This window comes from Musca autumnalis, unplaced genomic scaffold, assembly GCF_047663935.1.
Source record: "Musca autumnalis isolate F117 unplaced genomic scaffold, ASM4766393v1 scaffold_1, whole genome shotgun sequence".
Classification (NCBI taxonomy): domain Eukaryota; kingdom Metazoa; phylum Arthropoda; class Insecta; order Diptera; family Muscidae; genus Musca; species Musca autumnalis.
This window is the reverse complement of record NW_027411644.1, coordinates 199,424,434-199,442,993: the sequence shown is the minus strand read 5'-3', so window position 1 is coordinate 199,442,993 and position 18,560 is coordinate 199,424,434. Positions and strand designations below refer to the sequence as shown.

The 18,560-nt window shown below is 36.2% G+C and overlaps 1 protein-coding gene across 1 annotated transcript in view; it reads right to left on the bottom strand.

Annotated features, from left to right (window-relative positions):
- Positions 1-9,909, bottom strand: part of LOC141388968 (uncharacterized) — a 236,265-nt gene extending 226,356 nt beyond the window's left edge. The window contains exons 1-2 of the mRNA XM_073959887.1: positions 9,798-9,909; positions 9,356-9,515 (exon numbers count right to left, since the gene is read on the bottom strand). Of these exons, the coding sequence (XP_073815988.1) occupies positions 9,356-9,425 (70 nt within the window). The 5' untranslated portion in view covers positions 9,426-9,515; positions 9,798-9,909. The remainder of the gene's footprint in view (positions 1-9,355; positions 9,516-9,797) is intronic.
- Between the last annotated feature and the right edge of the window lie 8,651 nt (positions 9,910-18,560).

Below are 18,560 nucleotides of genomic sequence, written 5' to 3'. Positions count from 1 at the left end.
TTATAATCTGTATCAAACATTCTTGCCAAAATTCATTAATATATGTCCACATTTTGGTATAGTCCTATATCATGTTAACTCCAGATACTTGGCATATTTAAGTATTTGGCCTAATTTTTTTACAAAAACATTTGTAAAAATCATGACATTTTATGAATTTTATTCTTGACAAGGATTAACTGGTAACAAGTATCAACAATATGAGGCACAGAATATTCTTACTAGAAAGGTTAACATATGGACCCAGGGCGTACCAGATTATATTAGATGTAAACCTTGTCCTACTGGTGTCAAACAGGGATTATCTGGAAACTAAGATGTTTTATGAGACTTTTAGTTCGCGAGGTAAACAAGACCACACAAGTTGTCCTGCTTGCCAATTTAACCATTCTACGTTGTTTAGTTTTATGTGTGGAGCCTAAATCTACGGCAGGCCTTCCGCGTTTTTACTTGCAACGGCAGATAATTCTTGAAGTGTGTATATTTCAAAAATAATGGGGTATTTTATAGCAAGCCAATTTGCATGATTTTTATAATTTTTTCTCTTGTTCTATATCCAGATTTTTTAAATTCCTTTGCAGAAAGTAGTGGAGAAAAGAGTAGTGAATACGATCTGACAACTTACAGAAGTCATATCCCGCAACATCGACCAGAAGTTTTGCTATAATTTCTTCGAATACGTCCGCCCCATGCTGGGATTGACAAAATTTTTTGAACACCATATTTTAAAACAAGTAAAATAAGTAAGTCGGACGGGCCGACCATGTGATAGCCTACACCACTACATATATGTATTAACTCATCGCGTATTAAAACCGTTTTAAAATTTGATTTTGCCTGGCTGGGGAATCGTTTTGAAAGAAGGTGGCAAAGCGAGTCATGCTGCAATGTATGTATTAAAATCCAATTGGACAATTAAAATGTTAGGGCACCATATAATATGCAACAATGCAACAGCTGGGAATGGGAAAATGTGGTTCTCTACACATAACCCATTATATATTAAGCAGTAGGCCCGTTATCTAGCAGACACTTTATTGCAATGTTCATAGGGGGGAAGATCAGTAGATCTATTTTCATATGTAGTCTACTTTGCCCGTATATGCCCTCCAGGAAAAAAATATAGACCAAAAATATTTGTTTGTGTTTTTAATACAAATATAATGGTCCATTTCACCCGCTAAATAATATCAGATCATCATCCCAAATTTTAGGCCTCTTCTTCGACCTAAACTCTCACCTCATGCAATATTTCATCATTATTGAACTATAATTGCGACCTCTAGCGTGTTTATCATTAGACTACAAACAAATAACAGGGTATATTAGGCTGTAACTCTGTTATCTTATCATGTACACCAACACAATTGACATCAATAGAAAGGTTAAGCGTTCCTCTTCCAAGTATAGCTTACTTTCCCGGAATGTCTCTTCCAGGAATAAAGATATAAGCTGTATACTAAAAATTTTCACAATTTTCACACAAACGTTTTGGTCCATTTAACACTCTAAATATTATCTAATCGTCATCTCAAATTGCAAGCTAATTCTTTGTCATATACTCTAACCTCATTTAAAATTTCGAGGCGATCAGACTATTATTGCGCCCTACAGAGCATATACAACATCGGATAAAAATTATGTTTTTGGTCCATTTCACCCGTTAAATATTTCACGATCATTACCAATTAAAATAACGATCTATTCTGATGTGAAACCGACCTCCATACCAAATTTCGTGACGATCGGTCCAAAATTGCGGCCTGGAGTTTGATTACAATTTATAATGGATAGACGGACACACGGACGGACGGACGGACACACATCTCAAAATCGCTTTATCTCGCCGAGATATGAAGATTGGTATACCACATTGGGGGTCTCCGACGAATATTTCGCGGTGTTACATGAATTTTTACCAAAACAAACTTATAATACCCTTTCCACATAGTGGTGTAGGGTATAAACATACTTTCATACTGTAATCCTAAAAACACATTTTTTTTTATAAAATAAGATCGAAACAAAATGCAAAACAACAACACCGATTGCTTGAAAACACCCAAAAACCCCATACTAAACATTCATAAAACTACTCGGAGTTTTCAGTATAATGAAAACTGAATACCGCTCGGCAACGAGATAATTTTTTTTTCTTATTCTGGACACTTCCACGAACATTTAAATAAAAATAACGTCAGGATCCGCGAGGATCCAAGGTAGTGAAAGTCTATTTCTTTTCACAATTTTAAATAAAAAACACTCACAAAAATACATTTCAAAAGAGATCAATTTTACTACAAAATAAAGATACAACTTAATGATGTTATCAATTAAAAACAATAACAATACCATTTAATTTAACTTCCATTTCTTACTATAGCAATTTTACACATTACTTTTTTGTGATATGACTTGTAACTTGTCACTATATTAATGGAAATTTCAATGTCTCAATTTCTTCAAATGGAAATGCTCACTTCTGTGGCTCTGCGTTAGCAACTACCGTTAGAAGTTGTAAAAAGAAAGCCGGAATACTATAATTTGAGATTTGAATAGTTAAAGTCATAATTTGTAGACATCGATATTTGTATTTTTGTCGCGGGCTGGTACCACTGTGCATACTTTACACGTCATAAGTTCACTTTAAGATCTGCTCTCGAATCACTGCGATTTTTCTTGAGGGATCTTCCATTCGCTGCCTTCATTACGACGGTAAAAGTTTTGCCAGGGGCAAATCCATACTTCTTGAGAAAACAGCCCGAAACCCCTATAACACCGTATGTAGTGGCTGGAGAGCAAGAACTGATCAACCGATTTTGTCTAAATTTTGGCCTTCGTCATATTTTGTCCAAACTTAGTTTCAGTTCGGAGATACGCAATACCGGTCCACAACTTCCGGTACTTCCCCCCAATATTTAAAATAATGGACGATATCTCTTGAACGGGCTGAGAGTATATCTCTGTCTACAAAGCCGACTGATACTTTTTTACTTGTTTTATTTGTTATTATTCAGCCTTATTACGGTTGGCGTAGTCGTATCCAAAATTGCAAGTTGACGTGTCGAAACGACTGATTGGTATTATGAACATATTCGTCCTTAAAAGCTAAAATATCAAATTTTAAAGAATTCTTTTGGCAAAAAATTAATAGATTTGTTAGTACATGATCTACTAAGCTTTTAATCCAGAAGAAAAACCAACCCTACAGTTTTTACAATCAAAATAATTTTTTGGCGTAGACGTTTTTGTAGTCATTGGCGTAGTCGTTGTCGTAGGGTTATTTTATGGTATCACGAAAAATTTACGACAACGACAATTTTTTTCTCATACAATATTAAAAAAATGTATTTTTTTAATTGTAAAATAATTCGTTCGAAATAATCTTTTGAACAAGAACTAAGAAATTTGCATTGCTTGAATCGTTATACGAGGACTCTTAACAGATTTTCAGTAGAAAGTTTGTCATCTGATAAAAACACGAAAGTTGTCATACGAAAATGATTTAAAGAAGTAAAATTTGTATTTATCTTAGTTATTTTCCAATATATTTCATTAATCATTGCCAAAAAATTCTTTTGAAATTGATTTGTTTTTGTTTTTAAATGCAGTCGTTAACAAAATCTGTCACGACCCTTTCCTCGTATTTCAACGCCATACGTGATACAGATTTGTCGTATCAAAAAAAGTAAATGTTATTTATAACCCGAGAAATCCGTCCAGGGAATGATGAATGTGTTTCCTTCGATATTTTATGGATCTATGATGCTATAAAATAAAACAATGTTCGTAGTATATAATTTTTCATCATATAAAAAATGCAAACTACGACTACGCCTACGACATTTGAACGCATACGACTACGCCAACGGTAATAAGGGTGATTATGTTGTCAGTGTAAGAAATTGATGTCCTTCGTTAGATGGCATCCAAATGTTGTTAAAATGTAAGGAATGGGGTGCCCTTTTCACGACTTCGTTTGAACCGCTTAAGAATATGTTGTGGAAGAACTTGTCTACACTGCAGGACTTCCAATTTATTTTGCTGGGTTAGTGTTAAGCTCAGTGATGTAAATACATCCTTTTTGTATCAGCAATGTGTTAGGTGGCAATAAGTCAACTGTAATGTTTCCTTCGCAAACTAAATATTTTGAAAACATGTAACTGAATCAAAGAACATATCGCTCATTTATTCAATGAGTTACACATCTCAAACAGTTTCGATAAAAAACGTGTTTTAAATTGGCGATTGAAATGTAACTTCCCAACTTAAAAAGATTTTTTACACAAAAAAATAGAATAAAAACTTGGACTATGTTATGGAAACAGCTAGCCAGATTTCATTGCTAAATTTCTGTGCAAGATCAAGCATGATTTAAAGTGTCCCAGCAAATTGTTCGATGCCAAAGATGCCATTCAATCATGGGTGCAAGTGATCTGGCATGTCATCTTTTTAGCATCTTCATCGATGAATTTTATATGAGCTTGGACCCCAAAAGATTCTATTCATTTTTGGATCCAAAGCATGTAATTTCCACCAATGCTTTGGCATATCATTTTCACCAACCCTTTGCAATGACATTATCATTACGACGAGAGTTTTAAAAACGTTGCACAGTGGGAAAAATACCAATCTAGTGTGCAGTAAATCAAAAAATGGACTTGAAGGAAAGTGTAAAACGCTAGTACAGTATTGAACTAGTGTGTTGACTGTACTCAACGCCATATGTAATAATTAGAAATAGTGAATAAAAACGTAATAACGGTAAATTTAAAATTTAAATTTTTTACAATGTTAACGATGACCTTTTTTAGCTGTAAAATTGCGATAGACGTGTGAATTCTGTGAATATATTATTGCGGAATCTTTTGTATTTTTGATATACTGCAATGGTATTTAGATAAATTAAATAGCTCTGTAACCCATAAGTAATTTTAATTTAGATTTTTCGGGGTAAATAAATGTTAGGTCCATTTTTTTAAACTCTTCAATTAAAATAGGGGTTTAGTATGAAAATTAGTCGAGTTTATATATCTTGTCTAGAATATTGTCTAAAATTTGTTCCTGCGACTTTTGGTTTTATAGCAATTTTTAGAAAATATGCCAATTCGGGAAGGATGTTTTTTTTTTAAGTTTGGTTCAAATAAAACTACGATTATGGGAAACATTTTGATAAATAGGATCAGATATCACTTGGAATTGATTACGGCATAGCAGATAAGAAATTACAAAATGAAAAAGTCCGTCCTACGGTTCCGACGAAATGGGTAGAAGTAGGAAAATTACTGCAATGGTGCGTCTCCAAAAAACTGTTAAATACAATTTTTTTTTTACTAAAAAGTGCAGAAGGGGGTTATTTTGAAACCTTATTATACACTCCACCATAAACTATGTACACTCAAATCAGATTTCAGCCATTTCGGTTAGATGATGTTGGTGAAATTTTAAAAATACCGAAAATCGGGCGGTACCGTTCTATGGGGGCTACATCAAAAAGTGGACCTGAAACGACAATTCTCTGTCGGAATATTTTTTACCCTCAACGAAGACTAATTGGTAATGCGGCTAAAATCTTCAAAATTACCATAATCTGACCGTACCTCCCTATGGGGGCTATATCAAAAATTGGACCTGTACCGACCACTCTCTGTCGGAATATTTTATACCATCAACGAAGACCAAATGCCAAATTTCAGTCATTTCAGTTGGATAATCATCAAAAAAAAATTATCAAAAGTACATAGATCGGGAGGTACCGCCCTATGGGAGTTATACCAAAAAATATATAAAAATACAAATCGACCAAATATATCAATAAATGAAGTAAAATTAACAATCTATAGCTATTCTTATCATAATTATGGATAAACACATAATAAAACATAGACTTTTATTTTCTGCACGCTAGATCTGCATTTTTCCCCACTGTGCGTTGGTTGTGATTTCGAGTCTCCGACAACATCAAGTGTATTGTAAATAATTTATTATATATTTAGAAAAATGTGTATAAACAAAAACACAAAATTCATCTCTATTGGATCGATGGAATGGGTTCAAATGCTGATGAAAAGATCGGATCTTTCACGACTTCGTTTAAACCAATGCAAAAGATGCCGTGAAATCACGTCATCGCATGGAACCCCTTCCTTCAAATTTTGCTGGGATTTGAGTGATACATACAATCATAATTCAACAGCCAACCCCGTTGTACAAATTTGAAAACGCATTTTTTGAGTTATGACAATCTTTGATCAAATGAGCGATATGTGCATAAATCTGTACATACATGTGGTTGTCTACTTTAACAAGAGTTATTTTGCTATAATGAACTTCTCTATGATTTTCTTTACATTCAAATGCACATTTTAACAAACATAAACCTGTTATATACACATGAATGAATATCGAATATTCTATATATACAGTGGAAGCCAATATATTTGCAACAAAATTGCACGTTTTAGGAAATTTTCTGTAAACTATTTTTGTGAAAGCAAAATTAGGTACTTTTTTCGCAATTATTTATAGTTCAATGCTTCAAGTATAAGAAAATAAAAAGTTTTGTTACGATATCCAACAAAAATTATGAAAAATATGAAAATACATAAAACGGCTTACAATTTAATGGTCAAAACATATCCAACTAAACCACATCGCATACAAAAATCTTCAATGTTTTGTAAAATATATTTTTTAATATGATTCAAGGTATTTGTTTTTTTTTGTTTTTCGAAATTTAAAAGTGAGTAAAATTTGAAAACTTGTATCAGTCATACGTACTTCATCGGTGGAGTGGCTGCATTTTGGTTGCAAATGTATTGGCCACCACTGTACAATTATACACTAACATACATTTGTCTATTTGTAAACAGATAATAATATAATGGTTTGCTATCAATCACAATGTTATTTCATAGGAGTAAATATGCGAGTAGGTAGGTGTATTTGTAGAATATATACTACTAACAATATGTAAAGAATAATTTGCACGATGGAAAACATGCTGAAGTGTCCCATCCAACGAAAACTTTATACAAAATTTCAGTTAATTCGATTCAAAAGGGGTTTCTATAAATAGAAGACCTCATGTAGTGGAATTCTGTAACTCATTTGTAACTCATCTGTAACTCTTCTGTGCATAGAGGACCCCTTTAGGAGTTCTTCTATGTATAGAAAACCCTCAGTAGTGGAATTCTGTAACCCATTTTTGGAGTTACCGACAAAAATCGGTAAAATTAAAATTCTTATAATTTCGGTAACTAACGAAATTTTTCGGTAAAATAAAGTAGTCGGTAAGTCCTAACGATACCAACAGTGTTGTCAACTTTTATTGATACTTTTCATTCATAATTTTGCGTTTTAATTTTACCGATTTTTGTCGGTAACTCCAAAAATGGGTTACAGAATTCCACTACTGAGGGTTTTCTATACATAGAAGAACTCCTAAAGGGGTACTCTATGCACAGAAGACCTGCTAAAGGGTCTTATATACATATACGGAAACCTAAAAGATTCTCTATCCACAGAAGACCTCTGAAGGTCCTTTATATATAGAAGACATCCTAAAGGGGTCTTTTAGACATAGAAGACTTACTAAAATGGTCTTCTATACATAGAAGACCTCCTAAAGGGTTAATAACACCTTGAAACCCCCGAAAATCGGGAGGTACGTACTATTTTATGGGGGAGGGCTTGTAGACCTAACGAGGACAAAACATAAAATATCAGTAATTTCAAACCAGTAGATCTTCTTAGAAAATATCAGTAGGTAGATCCTCTTATAGAACACCAGTAGCCGTTCTATGGGCTTTATATCATAACGTGGACCGATACAGCTCTTTTTATACCCTCAGCATTTATTCTAACGAGGGTATATACACTTTCATACGGGCAAAATGTGCCTTATCGAAATAATGGTTTTAGACCCCAAGTATGTTTGGACGAAATCCGTTTCAGACAATTTGGAGTCGATTTAGCAATGTCCGTCCGTCTGTCTGTCTGGCTGGTGCGCACGATAGCTCTCGAACGGATGAACCGATTTGGTCTCAAAATTGAAAAAAAACGTAGTCCAAACTTTGGATCTCCTAATATTTTTTCCAAATTTAGTTTAAATTCTAAAATGGAGGTACATTAAAGTACCTTCCCCACAAAAGTTCAACATTTGTGTTGAAGTGCAGTTTAAGGTCTGTTCAAAGATCCTCTGGAAATGTAAACCGATGCTGTTTGTTGTGTGCCTGTTTACAGCGACATTATGTTTTCCGTGGACAAGTCCATGCTTCCTGGCATACTGTTCTAAAAGTTATACGATGACCCACTGAAATGACTAGAGAGCGCGATTTCTATCGAAAAGATATGGCTTCCAAAATAAGATCCACTTCCATAATAGACTATGTCGGTCCATTCCTTTAAGTACCTCCTGCTCAACACTTTTGATCTTAAATCCATAACCACATTTTTGTCGGCAAGTTCAAATGCCCCAAAAGGACCACAAAGTTCTGAAAAGACCCTAAATACCTTCGATCTGTCCATAGATGAAAGTCTCAATTCACATAGGCTGAGGGTATAACTCTTTTTTTACTTTTTTCATGTTAAATTTTAAGATTGCCAAAGTTTGAGCACATTCAGAATATGTTAACACGTGACACTGGGGCCTCAAAGTATCCATAGTAATTTGTATGGGACCAAAGGTGAAACACTTTAAGGTGTGCCGCATACAAAAACATCCGACATCGATTTTTTTAAAATCACCCTAATGAACATATTTATGTATTAACAATATTAACAATACAGTCCAGTCCAACAGTGTTCTTGATTCCTTTAGTCGAAAAAAAATCCGACATCGATTCTTTTCCCTTTGAGTTAAAACCAGTCTAATGTACAGTTAGCATAAAACGTATTAAATACTTCATAATAAATTTTAAACCTGGACAATTCAGTATAGAACTTCGAACGAGTTCAGCCATAAAGGTAAGCAATCGAAACAAAATTACAACAACAAGAAGTTGCCAACATAATAACAGCTACTTACGTACATACCCAGCAAACCAAATGTCGGATGTCCGACACGTATGAACACTTTCGGAAGCAACATCGTTCAGATATCTATTTCCTTTCCGAATTTCCCAAGGATTTTCTTCAGATTTCGTTACGAAATCGGACCGAAATCGATCCGATGTCGCTCCGACATTTCGCTCCGAAATTATATCAGCAACTTTCGTTAAGATATCGTTACGATTTCGGATCCGACATCGGACGTAGCGTCCGAATTTTGTACCGATTTCGGTACGACTGGTTTGCTGGGTACATATAGTACATAGGTAAAGTTGTAAATGTGACTAGATGAATCAGTACTTACCACTACCACTATCATACGATTTGGTGGTGGAGCTGCTAGTGTTGGAGCGTTTTATCTCTCGACGTCCCATGTTGCTGGTTGAAGAAACTGCTGCTGCTTTTATTGTAGTTGAAGGAGGTGTTGGTGGTGGGGAAGATACAATATAATGCAATTGAGATTGCTGTTGATTTAACGATAAATTTTGATGATGCTGTTGATGTTGTTGGTGTTGTTGGTGATGTTGATGCTGTTGTCGCTGTCGATGTTGCTGATGCTGTTGGTGGTGATGATGATGATGTTGATAATGATAAATACTTTTCGGTGAGTTATTAGCAGATATACAGCCTGTTGCGCTACCGGCAGATGTTGTTGTGTCGTTACTAGACGTAGGCCAGGCGCCACTTGCCGCTGCTAAAGCTACTGCAGTAGTGGTGGCCAGTGAAGGGGCTGATAGTGATGTTACCTGTTCAGAATCGTCAAGCAACAAGGCTTTCGGTGGGAATTCAAAATAATTTATTTGCAATTGATTGATGTGGGAATTGTGGGGTAGGAGACCTTTGGCTTCGTTCTCTTTCGGTTTGGTGTTGGTTGAGGTGTTCGAAGTGGTTGTTGTTGATGATGTTTTTGTTATTTCTGTGGTTGTTGCTTGGGGTGTTGATGGTGCCGTGGAAGTGTTGCAAATACAATGAGGTGTGGGTGGTGGTGCTGCTGGAAAAGCGTTAATGTAACTGCTGCTGCTACTGTTGTTGTTGTTGCCTATGTTCGTGAATGACGGCTTGCGTAGTGATGTGTGTCTTAACCCTTTGCCAGGGTATAATGGATACTATCGGCCGGCAATTCGAACCCAATCACGATTTTCGCTGTTATACCAAATACCTAAAAACGGCAAAGAAAAATAAACAAAATCCAAATTAATTGGTTTCCTTGTCAATAATAACATTGATGGTGAACCTAAATAAAACTAATGAACAATTCACCACACAAATGTTGGTTTAGTTGTTTATACACATGTGTGCATAAGTGTGTGTGTGTTTCTGATTGTATTTAGTTTGATCACAAAACGAGGCAATTTAACAAGTTATTTCATTTATTTAGTTATATGATGTCAAAAACACAAAAACTATTAAAAAGGTTTTAGGTCTTTTATTGATGATTAAGTACACACAGACTCTAAACTGTTTAGATAGTAAAATATTTAGGAACATAGTTCATATCAAAATGTTTAAAGGTTTAATATTTATTTGCTTTAATTAGTTAAATGCCTAAGTTATTTTTGAAGAATTATTAGGTTTACGAGTGGTTTAGGTGACATAAATACATTGATTCCAAAGAGAAATTAATTTAAAATTAATACTAAAAATAAATAAATACAAATTATTTAAAAGTTGGTTCATATCAATACTAAATACCAAATTTAAGCTATTTTGGTTAGATAATGTCGCTAAAATATTCAAAATAACGAAAATCGGGTGGTACAGTTTTATGGGGACCATTCTCAGCGGGAAGGTTTAGAACCCCCAATAAAAACAAAATACCATATTTCTGTTTTTTAAGTTGGAGGAGGAAAAAAAGGCCTCTATAACATATGTCCCAAACATATTTTGCAGCATACATATATTTGTTTGCAACCAGTCCCAAACATAACATATGTTTGGGTCCTGCAAACAAATATATCTTTGGGTGCAAACAAATATATGTTAGGGTGCAAACAAATATTTGTTTGGGTGCAAACAAAAATTTGTTTGGGTGCAAACGAATACAAACCTAAAAGTCACAACAAACAGACACATGCATACACATTTATAAATGGTAGTGTTTTTCTTTTATTGAAATGCATAGAAAATCCAAATACAAAAGCAACAACAGAAGCGTAGGTATACCTATATATATACACACAATATTTAAGCAATAATGTAGTGTCACACTTTTAACAAGTAGGAAAAGCGTTAAGTTCGGTCTGCCGAACTTTTTATACCCACCACCACAAATTTCAGCCGTTTCGGTGGATTAATATAGCCACAACCTTCAAAATACCGAAAATCGGAAAGTACCGTTCAATGGGGGCTATATGATGACGTGGACCTATACCTACAAATTTCTGGGGGAAAGTTTTATACCCCCAACGAAGACTAAATACCAAATTTCAGCCATCTCGGTGTGATAATGAGTCCAAAACTTTCAAAATACCGAAAATCGGGGGATATCGTCCTATGGGGGATATATCAAAACGTAGACCTATATAAACATTTTGTGGTAGAAATGTTTCTTAGCCTCTGGATACACAAAATACAAAGTAGCAGCCGATTCTGTTGTCAAATGGGACTAATACATTCAAAATATATTAAAATGACGAGTACTTTATATGGGGGCTATACCAAAACGTGGACCTATATAAACCAACTTTGGTAGGAATGTTTTTTTGGCCTCTAGAGACACAAAATACCAAATTGCAACCAATTCGGTGGTAAAATGGGACAAATATCTTAAAAGTTCCTTAAAACGACTACGCGTCACGCGTCATTTTGTATGGGGGCTATACGAAAGCGTGGACCTACATAGCCCGCTTTCTAGTCCTACGTACAAATAATAGATTTTCCCAAAATTTCATCCACCTACGTCAATCCGTTCGGACGCTAGAGTGATTTCCACAGACGGACAGATGGACGGACATTGCTATACCGATGTAGAATTGCACGCTGATCAAGAATATATATAGTTTGTGGGGTCTACAATGATTATTTCGAGTAGTTACAAACGGAATGGCAAACTTAATATACCCCCCATCCTATGGTGGAGGGTATAAAAAGAATAAAACAAAAATATAGAAACATCGTTGTACACTACTCGTTAGGAGTGAAATAAAACACATTCTCCTGTCAAAGTTAAAGTCATCAGTGCGAAATCGGTATCGAGAATCAAATGATTATAGAATGTAATAAATAGGTACATCCAGTTTGTGGGGTCTACAATGATTATTTCGAGTAGTTACAAACGGAATGGCAAACTTAATATACCCCCCATCCTATGGTGGAGGGTATAAAAAGAATAAAACAAAAATATAGAAACATCGTTGTACACTTCTCGTTAGGAGTGAAATAAAACACATTCTCCTGTCAAAGTTAAAGTCATCAGTGCGAAATCGGTATCGAGAATCAAATGATTATAGAATGTAATAAATAGGTACATCCATATTTCAAATACATATATGTATATATACGAAAAATGTATTGATGTTATTACCAATATTAAATGCGATTTCTTCTTTGTCCCACAGCATATTTCGATTCACCTTTTTGGATTCAATTATAAAATTCCCAATTATCCCAGCAAAATGTTCGATGCCAAAGATGACATTCAATCATGGGTGCAAGTGATCTAGCATGTCATCTTTTTAGCATCTTCATCGATGAATTTTATATGAGCGTGGACCCCAAAAGATGACGTTCTTTTCTGGATCCTAAGCATGTCATTTTAACCAATGCGTTGACATGTCATTTCCACCAATGCTTTGGCATGTCATTTCCACAAATGATTTGACATGTAATTTTCACCAATGCTTTGACACGTCATTTTCACCCATGCTTTGACATGTCATTTTAACCAATGCTTTGGCATGTCATTTTCACCAACCCCTTGGCATGACATTTTCATGTCTTGTTTGGAAAATGGAAATGCTGTATTGAAATATGGTTTTCATGAAAAACAAAACTCTTTATTAATTCAAACGAATTCATGAAATATCTACAATTAATTTATCACTTTAGTTTTTCAAAAGTTTACATCCAAAATTGCAATGTAATCACCACCGCTGCAACGCAAAAGATTACTTCCTCCGTTCTCCGCAACTGATATTCTTTCATCTTACAAAAGGTTTTTTCAATTATCTTCCCATCACCAGTTCAGATTTCAACATGGACTCCAAATGCACTCCTTTAAGTATTTTTATTTCGTAAATTACTTTTATTTTATAATTTTGTTATTTTATAACAACATTTTGGTAATTTATACTCTTTTGTTTAGTGACGGAAATATGTAGGGATCTACAACCCGGCTTGCTTTAGGGATCTCTAAGAACAAAATGTAACGAACGGGGAGGAGAGACTTTTTATGGAAAATACCATTTATGCTTAATTAATTTATTTTTAATTGTTTCTTTCCAAAAGTAGTTTCTTCTTTATTTTCAGAGTTCCTTTTCGTTTCGGACTTTTTTTTCAAATTCCAAGAAGCGAGATTTGATTGATTTCATTCTATGTCAGATTTAGAACAGACAAGGGAACTTTTAAAATAGCAATGTGTGCAGTCCGATTCTATTTTTAGCTCGATGGTTGGGACTTCATATAATACCAATTGTTTAGAAATTTTAGTTGTTTGATATGCATGAAATGTAAGACAACATCACGACGACAGTTCTAACAACTTTGGTCTGTTCCAGAAACTGCAAGAATCTACTTATTTTTACTACGATAACAATTTTTCCTTTATGTTATCGGAAAAAATAGTAAAAATTAGTAAATTTTTGCAGTACTGGAACATACCAAAATAAAAATAAACAGGTGTGTAAATAAAAACACAAACATCATCTCTATTGGATCGATGGAATGGGTACAAATGCTGATGAAAAGATCGGATCTTTCACGACTTCCTTTGCATTGGTTCAAATCCTAATGAAAAGATCGGATCTTTCACGACTTCCTTTGGCCGTATACACACCGCCAAGCCAAAAACAGGTTTTTCACCCTCTCGTCGTCGCTTCTGCGTCTTCTATTTCACCATACAAACAGCTCTTTAATATAATACAAGCCAGAGTCCTGTTGTTATGCTCTTTGACAAAAATCCTCTCTCCACCCATGAACAATATGTTCTTACTTACTTAGTTGGCCCATTACGGAACATTTGTTCTATAGACCGAACTAAGAAAAGATCTCCATTCCTCTCTGTTTTTCGCTTGACTTTTTGGAATACCGCGCCTTTCCATTTCTTCATCCACTTGTTTGCTCCATCGAAGCTTAGGCCTGCCGATTCTGCGTGCACCGCCATGTGGCATGTATTCATACGCCTTTTTAGCGGGGTCATCATCGCTCATTCTCATGATATGGCCTAGCCAACGCAATCGTTGCATCTCGATACGTTTAACTATATGCATGTCTTTGTATAGCTTATATAGCTCGTGGTTCATACGACGTCGATATTCACCGTCAACGCAAATCGGCCCGTAGATCTTTCGAAGAATTTTCCTCTCAAACACACCAAGCACTGCCTTATCTGCTTGCGCAAGTACCCATGCTTCGGAGCCATACATTAGCACGGGTAGTATCAGCGTTTTGTATAGTGTTATTTTTGTTTGACGAGATGTGGCTTTGTTTTTAAATTGCTTACTTAATCCATAGTAGCATCTGTTGGCCAATACAATTCTTCTTCTTATTTCACAACTGATGTTGTTTGTTGTGTTTACGGCAGTGCCGAGGTAGACGAAGTCTTTAACTACCTCAAAATTGTAGGTACCAACTTCTACGGTTGGTCCGAGCTCTATGGACGCTTTGCGCGTCGACACCATCAATTTGGTCTTTTCGCCGTTTACCGCCAGACCCACTTTCGCAGATTCTGCTTCGACCTTCCTAAAGGTATCAGTTACTTCCTTTACTGATCGTCCCATGATGTCTATGTCATCAGCATAGGCAAGTAACATGTGGCTATTGGTGTAAATTGTGCCATTTCTTTTGACATTTGCATCTCGTATTACCTTTTCCAGCAAAATGTTGAACAGGTCACACGAAAGGCTGTCTCCTTGTCTGAAACCTCTTTTGGTACAAAATTCTTCGGAGAGGTTCTTTCCAATTTTAACTGAGGACCTAGTATCAGTTAAAGTCATCTTACAAAGCCGGATGAGCTTTGCGGGGATACCAAATTCAGACATTGCATGGAATACCTTTGATCGGAGGGGACTGTCGAATGCTGCTTTATAATCGACAAAAAGGTGAAATATGTCGATCTGCATCTCTTGGGTCTTCTCTAGGATTTGCCGCAGGGTAAATATCTGGTCAATGGTGGACTTGCCAGGTCTAAAGCCACATTGGTATGGTCCAATTATTTCGTTGACCATTGGTTTTAGTCGTTCGCACAATATCCCTGACACTATCTTATAGGCAATAGGGAGAAGACTTATGCCCCTATAGTTTGAGCATACAGTCTTATCTCCTTTCTTGTGGACGGGACATAGGATGCTCAGGTTCCAATCATCGGGTACGCGTTCTTCCTGCCAGATGGTGCTAACTAGCTGATGCATACACCTTATCAGCGCGTCGCCTCCGGTTTTAAACAGCTCGGCTGGTAAGCCATCGGCTCCTGCTGCTTTATTATTCTTCAGCCGGTTGATTGCTGTTTTTACCTCATCTTGGCCGGGCGGTATACATTCTATACCATCTTCTGGGATTGGATCTGTGGTATCATCGTGTTCGCTACTATTGGATACCAGCAGATTGGAGAAATGTTCCTTCCATATCCTGAGCACGCTATCTGTATCTGTTACCAGATTACCTTGCTGGTCTCTACAGGAGGATGTGCCTGTACCAAAGCCATCTGTTTGATGTTTCACTCTTTGGTAGAATTTTCGGACTTCATTCTGTCTCCTGTACATCTCGATTTTTTCACACTCCCGCTTATCCATTTCTCTCTTTTTCTTGCGGAAAAGCCGTTTCTCTTCTCTCCTTTTCTCCCGATATCTCTCTCGTGCGCTACGCGTTGCTACTGATTGTAAAGTAGCTCTATATGCCGCATTTTTCTCTTCGGTAGCAGCACGACACTCCTGGTCATACCATGAATTCCTTTGTGGAGGTCTCTGGAATCCAAGTGTGGATTTTGCGGCTGTTTGCATGGAGTGGGCAATATGCTGCCATTGTGTTGTTATGTTATCGGGACAAGGAGTGCTCGCGTTAAGCAATTGGGCTAGTTGAGTGGAATATGCTGTGGCTATCTGTTGTGTTTGCAGCTTATCGATGTCCAACTTCCGCGTTGAGTCTGTTCGTGCTTTATTTGCAACGTTTAGACGGGTACGTACCTTTGCTGCAACAAGGTAGTGGTCCGAATCAATGTTTGCGCCTCGGAACGATCGTACATCCAACACGCTGGATGAATGTCTTCCATCTATTACAACATGATCAATTTGATTACTTGTTCTTTGATCTGGAGACAGCCAGGTGCCCTTATGAATATCGAGATGATTAAATCTGGTACTGCTAACTACCATGTTTTTTGCAGCTGCAAAGTCTATCAGCCTCATACCATTGTCAGATGTTTCACTATGGAGACTGAATTTCCCGACTGTTGGGCCAAAGATATTCTCCTTTCCAATTTTGGCATTAAAATCGCCTAGAATGATTTTAATGTCATGGGCAGGGCAACGGTCATATGTTTCTTCTAAGCGCTCGTAAAATATATCTTTGGTCTGTTCGTCCTTTTCTTCAGTGGGAGCATGAGCACAAATAAAGCTGATGTTGAAGAATTTAGCTTTTATTCGAATTGCAGCAAGTCTTTCATTCACTGGGGTGAAGCTGGATACCAGATGTTTTAGTCTCCGACTAACTACGAATCCGCAACCAAATTCATGCTTTACGTCATGACAGCTATAATACAGTGCGTCACCTTTAGGTGTTGTTGTGACGCCTTTCCCAATCCATCGTATTTCCTGTATGGCAGTAATATCGGCCTTGTACTTTTCAAGTACGTCTGCCAATGCGAAGACTGCACCTTCTCTATAAAGAGTGCGAACATTCCAGGTGCAGATTCGCAGATCATGGTCCTTAAAACGTTTGCGGGGTTCGTCAACTTTAGAGGGGTTTGTTTTTCTTTTCTTTCGTTTTTTCATAGTAGGATGTTTTTTCTAGTGGAGGGTTAGTAACCCGACGCCCAAACCCAAGTTTTTAACGTTCTTATGGGTGAACGCGCGGCACATGTTAGCTCACTACCTTTAACGGGTGTTAAAGGCAGTTCCCCAGGTGACACCACGGGGAGGTCAGTGTCCACTTGAGATGAAAGAGGGACCAAGATAGATCCTGGGCTTTGCCATGTTAAAGCCAGTCAAGACCATTGCTTGGTATCATTCATCCCCTACGTCACCCAATGTTCTAACATACAAAATATGTTGGTGCCCAAACAAATAAAATTGAGATATGTTGCAAAATGTTGCAGACCATCTTTGTCACGGTTGAAGAATGTGCAAGTTTAAACAAGTGAACCAAGGCTATATTCGGGCCGGGACCGACTACGTGATACCCTACACCACAACTCCCGTGCATAAGCTTTAAAATAATTAAATGGTAACAATTGCAAAGTTTTAAAATAATTATCTTATCAATTGTGGATGGAAAGAATAGCAAAATTACATACATATATAATTTTATTTTAAAGATTCCTGTTTGACAAAATACATATAAAGATTTTTCTTGAATATATACACATTGCTGACACTTTGTAGGTCATAAGGTAGTGTGTTCCAGAGACGTACGGTTCCGATAAAAAAATGCCAATCAGATACTTTGCTTCGGCGTTTGAGAGTATTTATCCTCTTTCCACGTTTAGATCTTGATAATTGTAGTCTATTAAACAGATATGGTGGTTTCCGCTTGTAAATAATATTATGCAAATACAAAATAGCTTTAGTATGTAGAAAAGAGTTAAAACTAATTCCATAAAGAAGTATTCGGAAATGTGCTGGGTTCTGCTCCGTCCAAAAACATAATGAGTAATACTATTAAAGCATATATTGAGTTTTTGCCTACTATCGGAATCACAATTGCTATAAAGTTCACAGCCATATATAAGACCAGGTACTAGAAAAGTTTTAGCCAATAAACATCGCATGTTAAAGGGGGTGAAAGAGTGCGTTAGCCATAAAAAGCGTAATTTTGAATAGGTTTGGCCAACAACCTGATTAATATGGTTTGACCAATTAAGTGTGGAATTAGAAGTTACCCCAAGATTTTTTGCATGCGATACTATTTCAATTTTTTGCTTGTTCAAAAAAATATATTTATGTTTTCGGATTGAAGTGTTATTTTCTTCTGTATAATGAGAAATTTGGATATAGTAGGGTTCAAAAGAAGACCGTTTGCACTAGCCCACTTACAAACTCTGTCGAGATCAACGTTTAATTTATGAATGGATCTATCTAAATCATTTAAATTGGTGCTTAAGAAGATTTGCACGTCATCGGCGTACAAATGCACATTAC